The sequence below is a fragment of the Hippocampus guttulatus genome, chromosome 7 (genome assembly GCF_054856545.1).
Source record: "Hippocampus guttulatus isolate MCC_2025c chromosome 7, RoL_Hgut_1.0, whole genome shotgun sequence".
NCBI lineage: Eukaryota > Metazoa > Chordata > Actinopteri > Syngnathiformes > Syngnathidae > Hippocampus > Hippocampus guttulatus.
Window position 1 is genome coordinate 7,811,440 of NC_141267.1, and position 21,005 is coordinate 7,832,444.

General features: G+C 44.0%; 1 protein-coding gene across 1 annotated transcript; it reads left to right on the forward strand.

Moving 5' to 3' along the window:
* The first annotated feature begins 1,339 nt into the window (after positions 1–1,339).
* On the forward strand, positions 1,340–13,958 carry LOC147202125 (tudor domain-containing protein 5-like). Its single transcript, XM_086115715.1, has 17 exons — positions 1,340–1,568; positions 1,636–1,841; positions 1,945–2,188; positions 2,384–2,499; positions 4,280–4,363; positions 6,664–6,720; positions 6,905–7,053; positions 7,503–7,653; positions 7,857–8,071; positions 8,155–8,364; positions 8,467–8,533; positions 9,956–10,156; positions 10,815–10,940; positions 12,721–12,786; positions 12,902–13,019; positions 13,761–13,811; positions 13,915–13,958. The coding sequence occupies exons 1-17, from the start codon at positions 1,340–1,342 to the stop codon at positions 13,956–13,958; spliced, it is 2,334 nt and encodes a 777-aa protein (XP_085971841.1).
* The last annotated feature ends 7,047 nt before the right edge of the window (positions 13,959–21,005 follow it).

Consider the following 21,005-nt stretch of genomic DNA (forward strand, 5'->3'; position numbering starts at 1 on the left):
GAATGAATGAGAAGGGAGTCGCATCGTAACCAGTAAGAAGCTGATTCGGAACAAAAGTTGAGCACGTTGTAGCGCATATTTAGTCAATGACATGTATGCACAATGATCACTTATTCTTTGACATTTTAGGGGAAGCCGAGCTTCCCTTGCAGTCTGAGAGCAATCGCCACTGGATTTTAGCATTAGCATACCACAAAAATTAGACTCCTGAAACGTAAACTCGGAAAGAATTGACAAAATAGCTTCATGGACAAAAATAGTTTGCAATGCTGGTAAGGGAAACAAGATAACCAAAAACGCTTGCAACAAAGGCAAGGATAAAAACATAAACAGAAATTGCTTGTCAATAAATAGACATGAAGAAGCCCAAATGCGTATCATACACAAACCGTGACTACAACTACAGTACAATGAAAAACTACTTACGAAAGTAAGTGCAGAAAACCTGGTGGGAACAAAAATGAAGCACAAGATCATGGAGCTTCTCGAATTTTTCAGGGGTGCCCATTACGTCGATCCTGATCGACATGGAGGCTGGCTTGACCGCAGTCTCCGAAAGGTGTAGAGGAGAGACCCCCCTCCACTTGTGTGTCTTTGTACATGTTATTTATATTTTTTGTGTAAAAGTACAGCACCCTAATCATCCTATCAGTCTCATTTTCACAAAAAAATATTTAAAAATAAAATAAAACACGTAAATCTTTAACCTACGGTGGCGCGTGACCTACGTCACCGGAAGTTGTTAGCGCTTGGCAGTCTGCAATTGCAGCTTGTGATCAGAGCTGTTGGCTATATCTTTTATCGTCATTATTCTCATTCAGAGTTTGCTTCGTGTACAATTCACCGAGGGCACGGGCAAAGAATTAGGAATCTAGAGGGCCCAGGGAAGCACTTTAAGACGGTACGTGTGAGCTACGATAGTCAACAAGCTGCAAAAGTGCATCGCTTGCTTCCGTGTCAGGCTTCTCATCATGGTGTGCGCGTGCGCGGGAAGGGGTGATCCCGGGAGGTTGGTTGATCGAAAAGTCGATCTTCGGTCCAAAAAGTTTGGGCATCCCTAATTCAACACTTGGTGACAGTCGTGAGCAAGGCGAATTATCCGACAGAAACATGACAACATGGGAGTCCTTAAATAGGATATGTTGGCAGCAGGTATGCAAGATGAAAGGACGGCCCTCTTCTGCCACCTGCAGGTGAAACACAGGAACAGGATCATGACGTGGAGGCTAAAAACAAGTCCACACAGCTACGTAGTTGTTGGCTACGTGAGTGACTTCCGCCATCTAGAAAGGGACACTATTCATATTTTTTTGTTCTGTTTTAAATGTTTCCAGACAAGATGAACCCGGACGCCATTTTAGCAAAGCTGAAGAAGGATCTCCGCTCTCTACTCATTTCCTCTAAAGTGAATTTGGACCCTGAGCTACTTAGACGAGACTACAAAGCAATGGTTGGCCATCCTCTGCCTCTGAAACTCCTGGGCTTTCGAAATATCATCGATATGTTAAAGGAGATACCGGATGTGGTGTCACTTTATGTCGGAGAAGATGGGAAAACATTAATGAAGGGTAAATAAGAGCTTTCAATTCCATACTTATACACCTGAGTCTGCAAGTTTTCTCTCTGTCTTCACAGCTGTTAGCCATGAGTCCACGCGGCACATGGAGGAGCTGGTAGCTAAACAGCGTACATCCAGTACAGACAAAAAAAGAAAAGATCGTCAGTTCTCCTCCTATCGTGACTGTCAGCAGTCAATCCCCATGAATCTTCCCAGACGAGGTAGCGCTCCACTCGCCCTTCCTCCCCAGCTGAGGGCACAGCTGCGCCTCCTCCTCTCACAGGTAAAACCACAACACACTAGAATGGACATATAGTTTTTGAACTTGGTATCATGCCACCAATGTATCCAGCCATTTACTGTATTTTTAAATGCTGATCTTCAAGGGTCCTCTTAGGTTGTCAGAACTAGAGACCAGCTTTCTGCGATGCTTTGGACATGCTCTGCGTGTTCATGATTTGGGATTTTACTCTCCTGGAGAGATGCTGGAAGCTGCCGAAGACCTTGTTTTGATCCAGCAGAGCAGGTGTGGCTCCATGCTGACTCTGAGAGAGCAAATGCTACCCAAGACATTTAACACTCAACAGAACCTTCGAGCACTGAAGACCACAACCAAAGCGAAATCCCAAGGTACAAAAGTGCATCCTTGCAGAGATGGCTTTAAAAAGACTTAAATTCGTATGTGCTTTGGCAATCGTTTACATTTTCATCAGAAACTGTTTACAAATTATTCTAAAAATGTTTTGTGTAAAAGTAGTTTACATGCTTATTATACAAAGATCTGTTAGCCTCAGGAAAAGAAAAACCTTATGGATGTCTCGTCAGACACTACTGTGTGTTCAGTCCACGAGGGGCCCACAAATGCCACTTGTAATCTGCAAATGATTGAGAAGAACCTGGAACCAGACCCTCGGCTCAACCAGAAACAGCATTTCTTAAAGGTCTGTTGCTGTTTTAATCTGGAGTTACATTGTGATTGATACAATTTTTTTTCCAGTGGGGATGGGGCGCTGCTGACTTCGACTTGGGACATTGTGAACCGGTGGGCAGAGTACTTCGAAGACCTCCTCAACTCCACCAACACGCCTTCCTTGGAGGAAGCAGAGTCTGAGGACCCTGAGGTGGGCTCTCCTATCTCTGTGGTTGAAGTCACCGATGTGGTTAAAAAGCTCCTCGGTGGCAAGACCCCAGGGGTGGATGAGATCCGCCCGGAGTTCCTCAAGGCTCTGGATATTGTGGGGCTGTCCTGGTTGACATGCCTCTGCAACATCGCGTGGTCAACGGGGAGAGTGCCTCTGGATTGGCAGACCGGGGTGGTAGTCCCTCTTTTTAAAAAGGGGGACCGGAGGGTGTGTTCCAACTACAGAGGGATCACACTCCTCAGCCTCCCTGGTAAGGTCTATTCGGGGGTGCTGGGGAGGAGGGTCCGTCAGGAAGTCGAGCCTCAGATTGAGGAGGAGCAGTGTGGTTTTCATCCTGGCCGTGGAACAGTGAACCAGCTCTACACCCTTGGCAGGGTCCTCGAGGGTATGTGGGAATTCGCCCAAGCAGTCTATATGTGTTTTGTGGACTTGGAGAAGGCGTTTGACCGTGTCCCTCGGGGAGTTCTGTGGGGAGTGCTTCGTGGGTATGGGGTACCGAACCCCCTGATACGGGCTGTTCGGTCACTATACCACCGATGTCAGAGTTTGGTTCGCATTGCCGGCAGTAAATCGGAATCGTTTCCAGTGAGGGTAGGACTCCGCCAAGGCTGCCCTTTGTCGCCGATTCTGTTCATAACCTTTATGGACAGAATTTCTAGGCGCAGCCGAAGCGTTGAGGGGGTCCGTTTTGGTGGCCTCAGCATTGCATCTCTGCTTTTTGCAGATGATGTGGTACTGTTGGCTCCTTCAAGCAGGGCTCTCCAAATCTCACTGGAGCGTTTCGCAGCCGAGTGTGAAACGGTTGGGATGAAAATCAGCACCTCCAAATCTGAAACAATGGTCCTCAGTCGGAAAAGGGTGGAGTGCCCCCTGCGGGTCGGGGAGGAGATCTTACCTCAAGTGGAGGAGTTTAAGTATCTTGGGGTCTTGTTCACGAATGAAGGCAGAAGGGAGCGAGAGATCGACAGGCGGATCGGTGCAGCATCTGCTGTGATGCGAACGTTGTATCGGTCTGTCGTGGTAAAGAAGGAGCTGAGCCAAAGGGCGAAGCTCTCAATTTACCAGTCGATCTACGTTCCAACCCTCATCTATGGTCACGAGCTATGGGTCGTGACCGAAAGAACGAGATCCCGGATACAAGCGGCCGAAATGAGTTTTCTGCGCAGGGTGTCCGGGCTCTCCCTTAGAGATAAGGTGAGAAGCTCGGTCATCCGGGAGGGGCTCAGAGTCGAGCCGCTTCTCCTCCACATCGAGAGGAGCCAGATTAAGTGGCTTGGGCATCTGATTTGGATGCCTCCTGAACGCCTCCCTGGTGAGGTGTTCCGGGCATGTCCCACCGGGAGGAGACCCCGAGGAAGACCCAGGACACGCTGGAGACACTATGTCACCCAGCTGGCATGGGAACGCCTCGGGATCCCCCGGGGAGAGCTAGAAGAAGTAGCTAGGGAGAGGGAAGTCTGGGCTTCCCTGCTAAAGCTGTTGCCCCCGCGACCCGGCCCCGGATAAGCGGTAGAAGATGGATGGATGGATGGACTATTTTTTTTATTAATATCATATTTGTTGTACTATCTAATTTTAGCTGCAAGAGGAGCTTTGCCAGCACATTGCTGAGAATGGAGTAGCTGGCACCATTAGTCACAAGTTGAAAGACGAACTGCAAAAGGTTAGATAACATTCTTGATGGTAACCATGCCCAGAGTATTAACAAATAGCTACACTTAGGTAAAAGATCTAAAGTTGTTGATCTGCAAACAATTTTAGCTGCTATCACTTCTCCATTCTGCTGAATTTCCAAATCCATTCACTTTTCACCAGTCTGTGTATAAAGCATAGTTAAGATAGCAATAACATCTTTTTAGTTAAAAATTCCTTCTGACTTTGGTCAAGAGCAGGGGTTTAGCCTGGAATAGCCGTGTCCCATACGCATATAAACAACCGTTTAAAACAGGGGTCCTCAACCGCCGGTCCGCGGACCGGTACCGGTCCGCAGGGCATTTGGTACCGGGCCGCACAGAAAGAACTTGCCTTAATTCCGTTTTATTTATTTCGGAATACGAAAGATGTTTTATTTTGAGAAATTACCGGATTCTCCGTTACATCTGTCTGTGTCACGCTTGACTCACGTCAAGCCACGCTTCTCCGTCACGTCACCGATTACGCTAAAAACAAAAGGCTGGAGGTCGCAAAATGAGTTTAAAAAACTGCTGGAGATCGCAAATGACGGCGGCCTTAAAAGTACGTTCGAGACAACTGGATTAAAGTTATGGCTGAATACTCTGAGATCGCCACAATAGCACTGTTGCTATTTCCGACATCCTACCTGTGTGAGGTGGGTGGTTTCTGCAGCAACGGCGACTAAAACAAAATTACGAAGTAGACTGGACATAAACCACACACTTAAGGTTTCATTGTCTCCTATTACCCCGAGATGGGACCGTCTAGTTGCAGAAAACCAAGCTCGGGGCTGTGGTGAATTGTCATTTTCATGCACTTTGAATTTGCGTTGTATCGTATTTTGAAGGCATTAAACATTACCATAGCAATCAGTGTTGCGGCCAGATTAGACGCTCCTTGTGTTTATTATTATATTTCGAAAACACCACAGTTTTCATGCAGCTCATACCATATTATTTTGTTGTATTAATCCGCCACATCTTAAATGCCGGTCCCTGAAAATATTGTCTGACATAAACCGGTCCGTGGGGCAAAAAAGGTTGGGGACCCCTGATTTAAAACATCGTTGTTGTTTTTTTTTCCTAGAGTTAACGCTGAAATAAGGGAAACACGAAATTATCTGGCCCACAAGAATGGGAAGAGAAATTCTATGTCAGACTGTGAATGTAATGCAAGGACACAAAAAGTCAATCGGACTGTTTTTGTCCTGATTTTGTCCTTACCTTACCAAGAATATCAAACACTTCACTATTTTATGTCTTACTGTCAGAGATGTTTGCTCGGACGGTCGACAAAGGCTCGAACACAGGAACAGGTTTTCATCCTCTGCCGGCAGGAGGTGCAGTTTCAATGAAGCCACTCAGTGTGAGCTTCCCAACTGACACCCGACCTCTGCAACCTGTGCTGGCCTTTTTATTGACTGTATATGCAAATGACAAGGAATATATCAGAAAAACACTCCTATCTTCATTAACATGCCGCACCCCTGGACGGCCCCATTGGGTCGCCCCTCAGACAAAGCATTCTCTTTGTACCAGCACCAACATCCATAAACCAACAGAAACGACATTTTAACAAGCGGTATTTCCATGAACTGACACGTCTGTGACCTGGCTCATGACCCTTTCGTATGATGGAGCGTTCTAGTACTCCCTTCTGTCCAAGGTTAAATCTTCCTTTCCAAGTTGTCAGATAACAGGCGCCAGTGTGTCTACTAGTGAGGGTTAAATCTTTCTCCGTGAGATGAGGAGCGCATGGTCAGGTACCATGCTTGGGTCCTTGACCTCAAATTGACCCCTGATTCTCTGTGCTTCTAATGTGTGCAAAATGTTCTGAACACAAGCACGTCAAGCTCAATCAAGCATGTAACAAGATGAAACTTTAAAACATGACAACATTGTATTTTTCTATTCTAACACTTACATATGATTGTCCTTTTCTATAAGGTGTGTTCATAGTGGATTTATCCAAATAATAGGGTCTCAAACTGTTGACAGACTTAAACATTAAAGCTCTCTCTCTATCTCTCTCTCCTTCTGGTCTGTGTCTCTCTGTATATATTATTTGTATATGCATATTTCTGGATGTAGAAGAGAGAGAAAGAAATTATCCAAATACCAGATTATTTGATAGAATTTTCAATCGGATATCTAAATGATTACGGTCCTTTAAAATTATGTTTTTGAAAATCTTGTTCTTGCACTGTATGCAAGTCATTTTTACTTTTTATTTCTTTGCTTTTAAATCTGTGAAAATTGTGAATTTTATGATCACTTTTCATGTTTTCAGGTTGTTAATCAAAGTAGCTGTGGGATATCAGTCCACCATCTCCCTGAGGAATACAAGGTAAGAATGGTTTAGACCTTGGCACCAAACTCAAGTTGTTGAGCGCTCAAGTATTTGGGCATGAATCACTGAAATTAAGCCAGTAGCCACACACTTGCACGTTTTCTGTGGTGTAGAACATGGTCAAGGAGACACGTTCTGCTTAATTATCCTGTTTGGGAATGTGACTCAAATCTATTTACAGAGGCTTTTGGGTGAGGACTTGCCACTGAAAGAGAACGGCTTTGTCAGTGTCACTGAGCTGGTTGATGCCATGGGCGACATCTTCAGCCTGCAACATGTAGATGGGGATGGGAAACACGACTGGATCATTAAGAACATACACTCTGGTAGGTACATTTATCATTAGCGGACCATCACAGGTTCACTTATTCTGTCTTGTTGATTATTCTAAAGCAGGGGTCACCAATCGTTTTGAAACGCTGAGCTACTTCTTTGGCACTGATTAATGTCAAGGGCTACCTGTCTAATACACACTTCTGGAATAAGAATAAAATAAAATATGTTATTCTTAAAAATTATATGTATGTAAAGAGGCTCATTCAGGATTTCGCACAACAACCGGGAAATTAGGTCAACCCTTATTACAATAAATCTTCACCAATGTTTACATTTATAAATGGTCATTCCTACAGCATTCCTAGAAATCCACAATGTCCCATCACGAGTGACGTATTTTTTTTCAAAGAGTCCTGCGGACTACTCGTGGTCCTTGGGGTCTACGTGATGCCGGTGGCCCCTGTTCTGAAGTATTTCACGTCTCACGTACTGGAAGAAGAAAGCACATTGACATTTTTTATAGACGAAAATCCTGGTGTAAAGCAACCACAGAAAAGCTGCCACTCCCAAGAGTCTCTTTGGGACTGCAAAGTGGGATCATCAGACGCGGTTGAAGAACGATTGTCAAAGGACCATTGTGTGAATCAAGAAAGGGTAACAGTTCCCATTTTCAGGTCTTTATATAGTTGAGTTGAGTTTCTTCATATCATGAAATGGCAACCAAAGATAATGTTAAACCGTTGACTGCAATACAAGTTCATTGAAATAGAGAAAATTGGAGAAAATCGGTAATACAGAGAAAATAACACTAATCTATGTTCTCAAATTTGCTCCAAATTCATGTCTGTCATCTTCAGATGTCAGAGCTGTATCCTGCCGTCAAGATGTATTGCAGCACCGTTGTGCCCCTTGATGCCTTGCAGAGTCAACATCTTAAACGGCCGACGCTGCATTCTGCTTTTGATTTGGTTCAAGTTAAGGTGGAAGAAGTGGAGTCTCCAAGACTCTTCTACAGCTGCATCACCGGCAGTGAGGAGGCCCGAACTTTTGAATACATGAAAGCAGAGATGATGTGAGGACATATCAGTAACAAATCAGACGGTCCGGTCAACGTCATTCAAGATGTGTCCCACAGTTTTGTTTGTCTACTTCCAGTCAATGTTACTCTTCCCCTGATGTATCGGAGCGCTACCGCCTCCCCAAGGGATTTGTACGACGAGGGCAAGTCTGCTGTACATCATCCAAGGACATGCGGTTCACCCGTGGGGTGATTCACAAGGTCATCGGGCCCACCAGTGTTGAGGTGTACCATGTCGACTTCGGCACGGTGACCACTGTGCACACTGATGACCTGTTGTTCCTCAAGTAGGCGATTTCAGACTCCAACAACTACGACTGCCGCCGCCGACAACACCACCAACACCAAATGCTTTTTCTGAGCTGAATGTTTTTCCCTTACTGTCCCAGGTCATGCTTCTCCATTCTTCCAGCACAAGCTGTCCCATCATCACTTGCTGGAATTAAACCAATCACTGTAAGCCTTTTGTCTGTTAAGGTCGACCTTGAAGTAAAGTTCTGCATTGTGATTACTAGGGCTGGGCAATATCCTTATTGTATAGATATCTAGATATGAACATTCAAGATATATATATATTTTTTAAATGACATCAGTCATGTGGTCTTTCCATGCTTGCGCTTCAGATAAAGCACAGGCCAACCGACCACATACCTTGTTTCAAGTTTTGCTTTGCTCGACACGACAAGCCACCCAATGACAGTCATATGAATATGATAGTGAGAGAGAGACACACACACACACACACACACAAGCAGATGCACAGCACACTTTACACACATGAGAATTCAATTTCTCTAATAATCTAATGAGACAGCCGTGCGCCATCAAGCCATAGAAATACAGTATAGCACACATAATGTGTATTGTTTTACCACAATGCTTAACCATATTCATACAGTAGTTTCATATGTACCAGTGTATAAAATAGCAAAGCTTGTCATTAGAATGTACGAGTGGTGCGCCCCTCGCCACCTATTCAATGAATGGGAGCGAAACCTGGCTTTTGAAATATCATTTTCCTCATGTTTATTGCGCATATTGTATTTCTGTAGCAACCTGTGTGTTCCTTGGCTGACACAATCTTTATGCAAATGAAGAAAAAAATGATATAATGTGACATATTGTCTGAGGAGCATCAAAATGTGATCCTGGCTGGTACAGTTAACATCACAAGGAATCATATTTATTTGCGCTAATTCGGTTCACATCAGGTTCGGAAGAATTGTAATGTGTCAAGCCACACATGCATGGACAAGTTGGTACAAAACAACACACACATTCATGTAGTTTACCCCCCCCCCCACACACACAAACAGAACAACAGCTTCTCTTGTATTATATCAGTTGCAGTACAGTGTGAATTGAATGATTTATTGCTGTCTTTGGTCAATGTTGAATGTCATGGAGTTCTAATTAAATAACTGCACTTTTCACATCCTTTTGGATTACTGGTATTTAGATTTTTCTCAAAAACAAATGCTTAGTTTTCAATGAATCAGTAGTCACACTAAATTACTGTTGAGATATCGGGCATGAAAATCAAGATATGAAATTTTGTACATATGAACCAGCCCTCGTGATTACATTTATCCTATCGGGCTTTACATCATATTGCTAGATTAGATTGTCAACATTGTTTCCTCATGCATTTTTCTGGTGTGATTTCTTTGGCGAACATTTTATGCCAAACCTTTCATTAAAACGATGATACACATTTCACTTTTTTAAAGGCATTGACTATTCAGATAATCTAAAAAGTGTTTGGTGTAATTTTGTTGCAAGATAAATGAAAAATTCACATATGACATTGCATACGAGAATTAATAGGAGCTGTCAAGGTGCAAGTTGGCTCACTTCGACTTGGATTTGTCATTGCAGGGTGCCTGGACCTCCGAGGCCATTGCTTCATTTGTCAGTCTTTGCTGTAATCGTCTCCTAGTGGCTGCTCTGGTTTGCTACACTGGAGATGTGCTCCATCTCTACCTTTGTGATACGAACACTGATGAAGATATCTATATCCATTCTGTCCTCCTCAGCCAGGGTCATGGGGAGAGCTGCAGCCCTTCAGCCAGTACAGCAGTGAGTCCATTAACCAATTGCTGAATTATATGCAGATGGATCATGGCCTTTATAGCGTGTAGTTGTGTATGTGTGTGTATTTATTAAATTCATTTTAGTGGCAGATGTGTGGCAAGTGAATTTTATGGAATGACAAGAATTTATCAGCTCAAACTTCATCAAATCAAATCTGATGTAGGCAGAAGGTAGCAAACATTTTTTTTTGCCTGATTGCTTAATTACATATGGAAAATATCAATGACTAAATTGCTCAGGGTACTGCAGTATATAAGCAACAGAACACAGATTTACGTAAGGTGAAAACAAATTGGCTTCAAAGTGCTGTAATGTGAAGAGCAGTGGAATTCTGGAATTCTCTGTCGGCACACGAAATTCAAGAAAATAACATTGATTTAAGACATAACTGAAAGATTTTACGAACTGTGCTTTCATCTTCACTTGAGAAACACTAGACCCTTTACTGTATGCAAGTGTTGCGATTATGATTTTTGTTGGGGGGGGTTGTGTTTTTGTAATTGTGTAGTGCATGGTGAAGATTACGGTTGAATAGTGTTTGGAAAAACAGCGAAGGCATCGGCCAAAGCGGTTGGAGATCCTAATAAATGTAATACATTAAATACAATGTGTTAATAATATTCCTGCTCATACACTTTCTCAGATGTGTGTCCAGGTCAGCCCTGTAAGCCTTTACCTGGGGGAGGGCACGTTCCACTTGCCAGATGTTGAAGGGGAGACCACTGAGTCAGCAGACACATTTGAGCAATCAGTTCGACTCGCACTGAGGGTAAGACTTATACACACTTCAATGAAAACCAAATCAATTCAAGTTTACATGTCAGACCCGTGTAAAAACAAAGTTTTAGTGAAAGTAACTCATTTCTTACAGTTGCCCTTTTTACTCTTTCACAGGAGTTAAAGTGAACTTGTGGAAGTCAAAATAGGCAGGATTTTTGGTGCTGTTTAAAAGAAAAATTGCAGATTTACATTTACGTTGCCAGATTATAGTTTCCGTCTGTAGTCCACCACATTTCAAACATACTTGTGCACAGTTTTCTAAGCATCAACAGAAGCATTTTTTGCTAATGTTAAGTAATGCCAGGCCCAAGAAAGGAAAGTACAGGGGGAAAAGTATGGGGGGAAAAATTAAGATTTGCATAATTGTACAACATTTATGCACTAACAAATGAGCAGAACTTGTTCTTTAGTAACAATACAGCTGCTTTCAAAACATTCAATAGAAAAAAATACAACCAATTACTTTAGTTGGAATCTTTTCAAAATTATTTGAATGATTAAATTGTGAATTTATGATTCGTACCTCTTACATGGCAGAATGAAGTGAAGTAGGACGCTGAGATTGTACAGCAGTCTGTCGTGATGGACATGCCACTTTGGCATATATCTCTTTGAAAGCAGTGAGAGCATTATGAAATGCGGTTGTCACGTTCAGTGGCAGTTGCATACACCATATATACCGTATATGTTTCACAAAGATAATTTAAACAACTTAAAAACTGTATAATGTGGACATTGTGAAATGTGCATTGTATCATCATCATCAGTTCACAACCTGTTGATGTACAGCAAATTAATTGTATCATCATCATCATTGGTGTATGTGGAATTATGGAGCCCATTGGACTTTTGTTTAATATGCAAGTGCTCTGTCACAATGTTCCCTCTGAGTTATCCATCCATTTTCTAATCGGCTTATCCTCACAAGGGTCACGGGCATGCCGTAGCCTATCCCAGCTCCGGCAGTAGGCGGGGGGGACACCCTGAACCGGTTGCCAGCCAATCGCAGGGCACACAGAGACGGAACAACTATCCGCGCCCACACTCACACCTAGGGACAGTGTTCCATTAACCTGCCATGCATGTTTTTGGAATGTGGGAGGAAGTACCCGGAGAAAATCCACGCAGGCACGGGGAGAAATGCAAACTCCACACAGGGAAGCCGGAGCTGGAATCAAACCCTGCACCTCTGCACTGTGAGATCGGCGCGCTAACCACTGGACCACCGGGCCACCACTAGAAATATACATACTTACTGTACATAATATGCATGATGTATTGAGGGTCATCGGCATATACAGTACTACACTTGTCGCAACAAATTCAATGGTACCGGTAGTCATAATTAACAGAAAACCTCACCTTCTACAATGTAATGTTAGTAAGTTACATTCACATTACCGGTAATCTCAGTTTGACAGTTTATTTATATTATATTAAACAAAGTTTTCTTTTGTCATACATTTGCAAACATCTTATTTTGGCAAAAAAAACAAACAAACAAACAAAACCCCCCGAAAAACAATCAGTCTGCTATCCTGGAGAACTGCACACATATCACAATATTTACTATTGAGTACCCGAAATTCTGAGGACTTGGACACTTTTAAACAAGATCTTCTTAACGATTAATCACTTATCATGTGTTGATTTTAGTGCTAATTGATGAGTTGTTGATAATCATTGTATCTCTACTCTGCTTTGCTTGATTCAAGTTTGGTTAATTACATTAATGATGCTCACCTCCCTCAATATTATTTTTGTTGCAGTTTGAAAGTGAGGAGATGCCCGCCTTGGAATTCATTGGGGACAGTGAGATCAGTACCCATATTCAGGTACTACATAACTGCTTCATTTTCATCAGTAGGCATGTAGAACTCAATCTGCTGCAAATGTTTTTAGACCTAAGGTAACCATAATTATTTTAGCCTGTATTTTTACTCTCTTTAGAACCCTTCACCTACACTTCAAGAAGAGCAACAGGAGTTTGATTGCACAGAGTCATCAGCAGTTTATCCGCTCCCTATCCTGAGGTCACCTGAGAAAATCCAGGATAGCTTCTTAAACAGTACGTAAAACACATAATGTCTGAGTATTTCTATCCATCCATCCATTTTCCGAACCGCTTGATCCTCACTAGGGTCGCGGGGGGTGCTGGAGCCTATCCCAGCTGTCTTCGGGCAGTAGGCGGGGGACACCCTGAATCGGTTGCCAGCCAATCGCAGGGCACACAGAGACAAACAACCATCCACGCTCACATTCACACCTAGGGACAATTTAGAGCGTTCAATCAGCCTGCCATGCATGTTTTTGGAATGTGGGAGGAAACCGGAGTACCCGGAGAAAACCCACGCAGGCCCGGGGAGAACATGCAAACTCCACACAGGGAGGCCGGAGCTGGAATTGAACCCGGTACCTCTGCACTGTGAAGTCGACGTGCTAACCACTGGACTACCGGGCCGCCCTGAGTAATTCTAAATTAAGGCTATACCATGCATAATTATAGATCTGTGCAATTTGACAGTATTGTCCAGTCTAGTGCTGAGTCTGACTGACTCATGTATATACTGTATACTGTATGTCCACATTTGTTTCATGCTGAGTGAGCAAAGACTCTCTGTCAGCATCCCCACCCCACCCCCACCTTTCTTTGAAAGACGGAAGCATTGGATAAGCGGTTCAGAATATGGATGGATAGACGATTATAAAGTTGGCACATCATGCTTAGCATTGGATCCCAGACAAGTGTTTATCGGTTTTCCTGTATGAGTAGAAATACCTGTAGGTTTCTTTGCAACACTTCTTACAGGAGCAAATCTCAAGCAAGCAACAGGTTTGGGCTGGAACGTAGGAGTGGAAGGTAAGAGCCTTACTTGCAGAAGTTGTGATCACTCAGATTGGACAATTTAAAGACAACTGCCCAAAAAACAGAATAGCATGATTAATTTACTGTACATCAACAGGTTGTGAACAGATGAAGAGCAGAGAGGAGCGTTTTGCAATGTGACAACATAATTCTGATTTACAGTCCAATGAGGTCCAATGCTGCATTCGTTGTTCTGTTTGGATTTTGCAGTCATGCAGCTATTGTGTTGAATTTTTTGTTAAATTCTCCATCTACATTAGATATAAACATTACCTTAAAAAAGAAGCCAATGTCAACAGTTGACAACTGCTGTGTGAAACATTACCTGTGTATCTCTGCAGCAACCGAAGTTATATTGATTTGGGGGGGGGGGGGTGTTAGTGTGAGCGCGGATGGTTGTTTGTCTCTGCGTGCCCTGCGATTGGCTGGCAACCGGTTCAGGGTGTACTTTGCCTACTGACTGAAGACAGCTGGGATAGGCTCCAGCACGTCCGCGATCCTCGTGAAGATAAGCGGATTAGAAAATGGATGGATTGACGCACACACACAGTTAGCACTTTAGAATTTATTTCATGGTATTTACATTACATCTACATGTGTTAATCAACTCAGGGCAGTGCACCTTTTGTTTGTACCCTCCCACTTTTCAGGTGAGCAAAAGTATTTGGAATGGATATTATTACATTTAAATTAAAGTGAATAACATTTCATGTTTGGTGGCCTAACCCTTACTTTCATCAAGCCTGCGAGCCATTGACTTCAGCAGACTACTGCGTTCTTCATTTGAAATGCTTTTTCAGGCCTTTGTTTCCGGGGGCGCCGACAGGTATGGCAGCCTCGGTCACACGCTCCCTAGTATTATCCCTGTTTTTGTCATTTTCGTTAGTTTTTGGCGACCCTGAGCGGCTTACTTACACGAGGGAAAAGTTGCTGCGCATTGGGGAGTCTACGCTCGGTCTTTTTTCACCAGCACGCGAAAACCCACAAGGTTTTTCGGAGCTAATCGCGAGCGGAGCGGCTGCGCTGTACGGAGCATGGAAACGCCGCCGGAGGAGGGGGAAGAGAGCCGGCGTGCTCGTCAAGCTCCGGCAGCGCGGATTTCGAACCCCGCTCCCATCGATCCATCTTGCTAATCTACGATCTCTGCCAAACAAGATGGATGAACTTCTTCTCCTCACAAAGACCAACAAAAACTTTGCACGTTCTGCTGCGCTCTGCTTCACTGAAACCTGGCTCAGTGACCGCCACCCGGATTCCGCGCTACATCTACCCGGCTTCCGCCTTCTCCGAGCCGACCGCGACACGGAGCTATCAGGGAAATCGAAAGGTGGCGGGATTTGCTTCTATATCAACGAAGAATGGTGCACTGATGTCACGAAGCTCGACGCACACTGCAGCCCGGACCTGGAGTCGCTGTCTCTAAACTGCAAGCCATTCTACTCGCCACGTGAGTTCACCTCCTTTTTACTAATCGGTGTTTACATTGCGCCACAAGCTAACGCTAACACGGCGATACAAACGCTAGCCGAACAAGTAAACAACCTCGAACTAAAATACCCAGAGTCACCCCTGATAATTTTGGGCGATTTTAATAGAGCACATCTTAACCGTGAACTTCCCAGATATAAGCAGCACATCGACTGTTGCACCAGAGAAGGCAACATTCTAGACCACTGCTATACAACAATCAAAAATTCATACCGATCGGTCGCCCGTGCAGCATTGGGTCTTTCTGACCACAATTTAATCCACTTAATACCTACATACAGACAGAAACTCAAATGTGCTAAACCGGTTGTTAAGACTGTGAAAAAATGGACAGATGAAGCAAAGCTAGCTCTACAAGAATGCTTAGACTGCACTGATTGGGGCGTCTTTGAAACTTCAACGGGCACACTGGATGAATACACAGACACTGTAACATCATACATCAGTTTCTGTGAGGACATGTGTGTACCAACGAAGTCCTTCCGCTCCTTCAACAATAACAAGCCATGGTTTACTCCCAAACTCAGGCAACTCAGGAAAGAGAAAGAGGCCGCATTTAGAAGTGGAGATCGGGCACTGTACAAACACGCCCGAAACCAATTGACAAAGGAAATTAACATCGCTAAGAGAAGCTATGCAGAGAGGCTGAAAAACCAGTTCTCTGCTAACGACTCTGCATCTGTATGGAATGGCCTGAAAGCAATCACTAACTATAGAATGCCATCCCCCCAAACAGTGAACAATAAGGGTCTTGCTAATGAACTAAACATGTTTTTCTGCCGATTTGAAAAGGACACCCCCATTTCCCACTCACACCCACCTCTACCAGAAACTACTCTATCTACCCCCCCACCCTCTTTTTCTCCACTACAGATCCACGAACAGGACGTGAGACGGCTCTTCAAGCAGCAGAAGATCAAGAAAGCTGCGGGGCCCGACAAAGTGTCCCCCTCCTGCCTGAAAGTCTGCGCTGACCAGCTGGCTCCGGTCTTCACACAAATCTTCAACAGATCTCTGGAGCTGTGTGAGGTCCCATCCTGCTTCAAACAGTCTACCATCATCCCAGTTCCCAAGAAATCGGCAACATCGGAACTGAACGACTATAGGCCTGTCGCCCTGACGTCTGTGGTCATGAAGTCCTTTGAACGCCTTGTGCTGAACCACCTAAAGAACGTCACCGGACCCCTGCTGGACCCTCTCCAGTTTGCCTACCGGGCAAACAGGTCTGTGGAAGACGCGGTCAACATAGGTCTGCACTACATCCTCGAGCACCTCGACAGCACAGGGACCTATGCAAGGATTCTGTTTGTGGATTTCAGCTCTGCGTTCAACACCATCATCCCGGAACTCCTCACCCCCAAACTTCTCCACCTCGGTGTGTCCCCTACGATCTGCCAGTGGATCCTCAGCTTCCTGACGGGACGGACACAACAGGTGAGACTGGGAGCAACAACATCATCAATACGCACCACCAGCACTGGAGCCCCACAGGGATGTGTCCTCTCTCCACTGCTCTTCTCTCTCTACACAAACGATTGCACCTCAACAGATCCAGCTGTCAAACTCATAAAGTTCGCTGACGACACCACGGTCATCGGTCTCATCAAAGACGGCGACGAGTCTGCGTACCGCCAACAAGTGGAGCAGCTGGAGCTCTGGTGCAGCCGACACAACCTCGGGCTGAACACGCTCAAGACTGTAGAGATGATCGTGGACTTCAGGAAACATTCTTCTCCACAGTTGCCCCTCACACTATCCAACTGCCCCGTGTCAACCGTCGAGACCTTCAAGTTCCTGGGAATCACAGTCTCCCAGGACATGAAGTGGGAAGTCAACACCATCTCCATCCTGAAAAGGGCGCGGCAGAGGATGTACTTCCTGAGGCTGCTGAGGAAGCATGGCCTGCCACAGGAGGTGCTACGACAGTTCTACACGGCAGTCATCGAATCAATCCTGTGTTCTTCCATCACGGTTTGGTTTGGGGCCGCCACAAAAAAGGACAAAATCCGACTTCAACGGACGGTTAGGACGGCGGAAAAAATCGTTGGCACCGCCCTACCCACTCTTGAGGACTTGCACACTGCAAGAATCAAGACAAGGGCACGGAAAATCCTCCTGGATCCCCCGCACCCTGCCCACCACCTTTTCCAGCTACTCCCCTCAGGCAGACGCTACAGATCCATGCGCACCAAATCCAGTAGACACTTAAACAGCTTCTTCCCTCTAGCCATTAACTCCTTAAACAGTCACTGACGTAGTCACTCTTCTTGTACTACAAATACTGCTACTGGTTACTCTAAAATGGTTCAATGATTTGTTGTTTACGATGATACTAATGCAGCGTGTTATACCGGAGACAAATTCCTTGTGTGTTCTACATACTTGGCCAATAAAGATGATTCTGATTCTGATTCTGATTCTATCAGTCATCTCTTCAGGAGGTGAAATACATATTCTATTGGTTTCATGTCCTTGGCCCCCCGATGAAGTACTTTGTTATGTTGGCAATGTGTTTTGTGTAATTATCTTGTCGCATGATTAAGCTTCTCCCAACTAACAGCCAGACAAAACCTTTTGTATCCTTCAGAGTTGACATCACATGTAAAAGTTGTTCATTTGTTATATCCACTTTAATGCCCTCCTTCCTCTGTCAACTCCTCCTCCACACTGAAACAAATAACACGCAACACAAAAGAAGTGTGTCATTCATGCCTTCCATGTTCAGTTTGCCATCAAATAAATGGGGAAAAAAATGAATGTGTATTTGTTTAGTTGAACACAGAAAAAAAAGGGGGATTTTTTTTCACAATTCAATTTTAGCCTTAGATTAAGAATAGGAAATTGAGAACGATTGGTCCCTGATACTTGATAAAATATCGCTGATGGATGCTGTCCTTAGGAATCATTTGTAACTCATTTCAAGTAACCGCAAACAATTGCTGAATTGCATAAAGGTCAAAGCTTGCGTGAATCAACACCGGCTCTGTGAATGATCTTTTTAAATGGTTTTTCAACTATATTATAACGACACACATACACAAACATGCTTCTTGCTCACACTTTTTGATGCCACGTAAAGTAGTGCGTGTACTAAAACATGACAGGCCGCTATTTCAACACGAATGTGCAACATTTTGTGGTACTGTGAGGGTGAGGCGGTGTATGTGGAGGATGGGCCTGGTCAGGCAGACACAAACTTAACCTTATTACGGGGAGGAGAGTAATGTAGTTGAAGGCCAATTAGTGTGTGTGCTGAATGAAGCAGGGGGATGTGATTGCCTTGATTTATCGTAACATAAACCCAGGAAGAAAGCCTTCCCAAGGTTTTTGGAGCTTTTTTTTTTTGCCTTGGCAAGTCTCCTTTGTGTTTCAGCTATTTTTCTTGGTGTTGGCCAACAACAAAATAAGAGTGGACCCACATTGTTCTTTGGGAATTTGAGCTGACCTCTCCCGCCAATAGCGAGAATCTGCGCATCATGACACCGCTCCTAAAAGGTCTTTTTATATGTGTATATATGCCATAAGACCCGCTGTCAAAGGACCTAAAAGGGAGTGGATCTTAAAACACCAACGCCATGTATTCATGTCATATACAGGACATAATCAAGAACCTATGTAACATTATTCGCCACAAACAAACCATCTTTGCAGGCCCATCAACAGGATGAGCTCGTATTCGAGGCTAAATTCCATGTGAGCTGACGCTTCCAGTTTCCTCGTGGCAGCCCAAAAAGTTGAATGATTGAAAGAGTCTGTCAATAGGAATGGAACCAAAACCCGGTGACCAACTGCAAGAACTCGCTTCCAGCTACCCGTACAATATGCTAAGCTCCCCCCCGCCCCAAAAACAGAAAACAAAGAAAAAAAACCCAACCAATTAATCAAATAAATGTCAATCCAATTGTGTTCATGTAAGCCCATTCTTGTACCATATTGTTTACTACCTTTTGTTGTTGTTGTTGTTTTTGGGGGGGCGACCTGCTTCCATATAAACCATAGCCTGCTAGGTTTTAAATGTGATGTCTTATGACTGTGAAATAAGTCGCTTTTCCACGCTCATCGGTAAATAACTGAAAACTATGAACACAGCACCCAGCTGGAAAATAAAGCGCAATGTAGATTTTGACATCGGCCTCCAATCAGAAGCTAACACCAGTCCGAGCATCCACCAGAAGTCAAGGTTACTCTGTGTTGTCAGTCGTTTTCAGGAGGTTTTATTATATTGAGCAGTGGTTAACAATTTGTTTGCTTCCTGAGTTTTGAAGATGTAATTGTACAACTGGTAGTGCATAAATTCAGTGTTTCTAACAACATGCTGTAAGCTGCACATGCAGGAGCAGGTGCCTTGGATATGGATGATTGGTAGAGAGCGCATAAATTCTGAGAGTGACTTTGAGGTCGTGTTTCAGCCCACCACACCCAGACTGCAAATAAATGGCGCTAATTTAAGACACATTGGTTGCTCGATTTCACACTTGATGGGTGGGTGCACACTCCAGAGACCCAAACATTTGTACAGAAACAAAACAAAAAGTCAGGTTTTCCATTTTATGCTCCCTTTAAAAAGAGACTAGTGGCGGTTTACTTAGGTATGACGAAAATGGCTTTTTTTCAACGACCTAATATTCAGTAGATGTTCACTAGCTAAACAGTTTGAAAGGGGAGGATTCACGTGTCAAGAGTGACAGTTGTTTTCCATCTTCATCAAGTATAGTGTTGGCACTTATTCTCTTCGCTGCATGATGTGACCTGTGTTGTTTTCCAGCTGCAGCTGAGCCCCCGCCCCATTTAATATGCAATCACACACCCTGACACTTCCATTAAAGTGTGTTTATGGCGGCTGCAAATAATCGATGTGCAGAAATAACAGCCTTTCCTCATTGCGTCACAGTGCAGTCTGCTGTCACACTCGAGACCGTGTACCATTTGTACCTGGGGTGTCCAAACATTTTCGTTTGAGGGCTGCATTCATATAAATGCAAGGGCCACTTCAAAATTCTTCCATTTTAATTCATGAAACACACTAACATCAGTCAAGCAAACAATTAAATATTGTGAACATTTTCAAGGTACTCTGGGAAACTATTACATAGCAGCTTTCTGTTTAAGGTGATAAGGTAAATAGTTTCAGATTTTTCAAGATTTTAGAGTGGCCAACAGCCCTGTATCTAACTAAACTCGAGCCACCTGCTCTGAAAAGTAGCCGAATCGCATCTCCGCATTCATTTCCTGGGCTACTCGTTTGCCAAAGTGTATTCTCTCCCATCAAAAGACCGTCCGGCGATGCATCTTTCACATAAAATATGGAATTTCACTCAGGAGACTTATTTCATCGTATTTTTCAGGAAATGATATGCCCTTTATTTCTTCAAGATTAATGCTATCAAAGAGATCCATGCCACATGGCAAAACTTAGTGTGTGTGTGTGTTACCAAGTTGCGGTCAAGTTCTCAACTTTTGATGAACATTCAGGTCCAAGATGGAATATTTTTAATGGGCCCTGCAACTCTGCTCAACAATTTTTTTTGTTGCCCCATTCATCCTAATGAAGGCATTTTAGAAAGTTCTCTTGAACCTTTTTAGAAAGCCCCTAATGCTATTAATGGTGAGTATTGACATGTTGTGATTGTGTGCTCGAGTCAAGCCGCTGCTGTGCCTTTGGTACATGACACTGTAGGATTAGTTCAACGACCGTAAGCT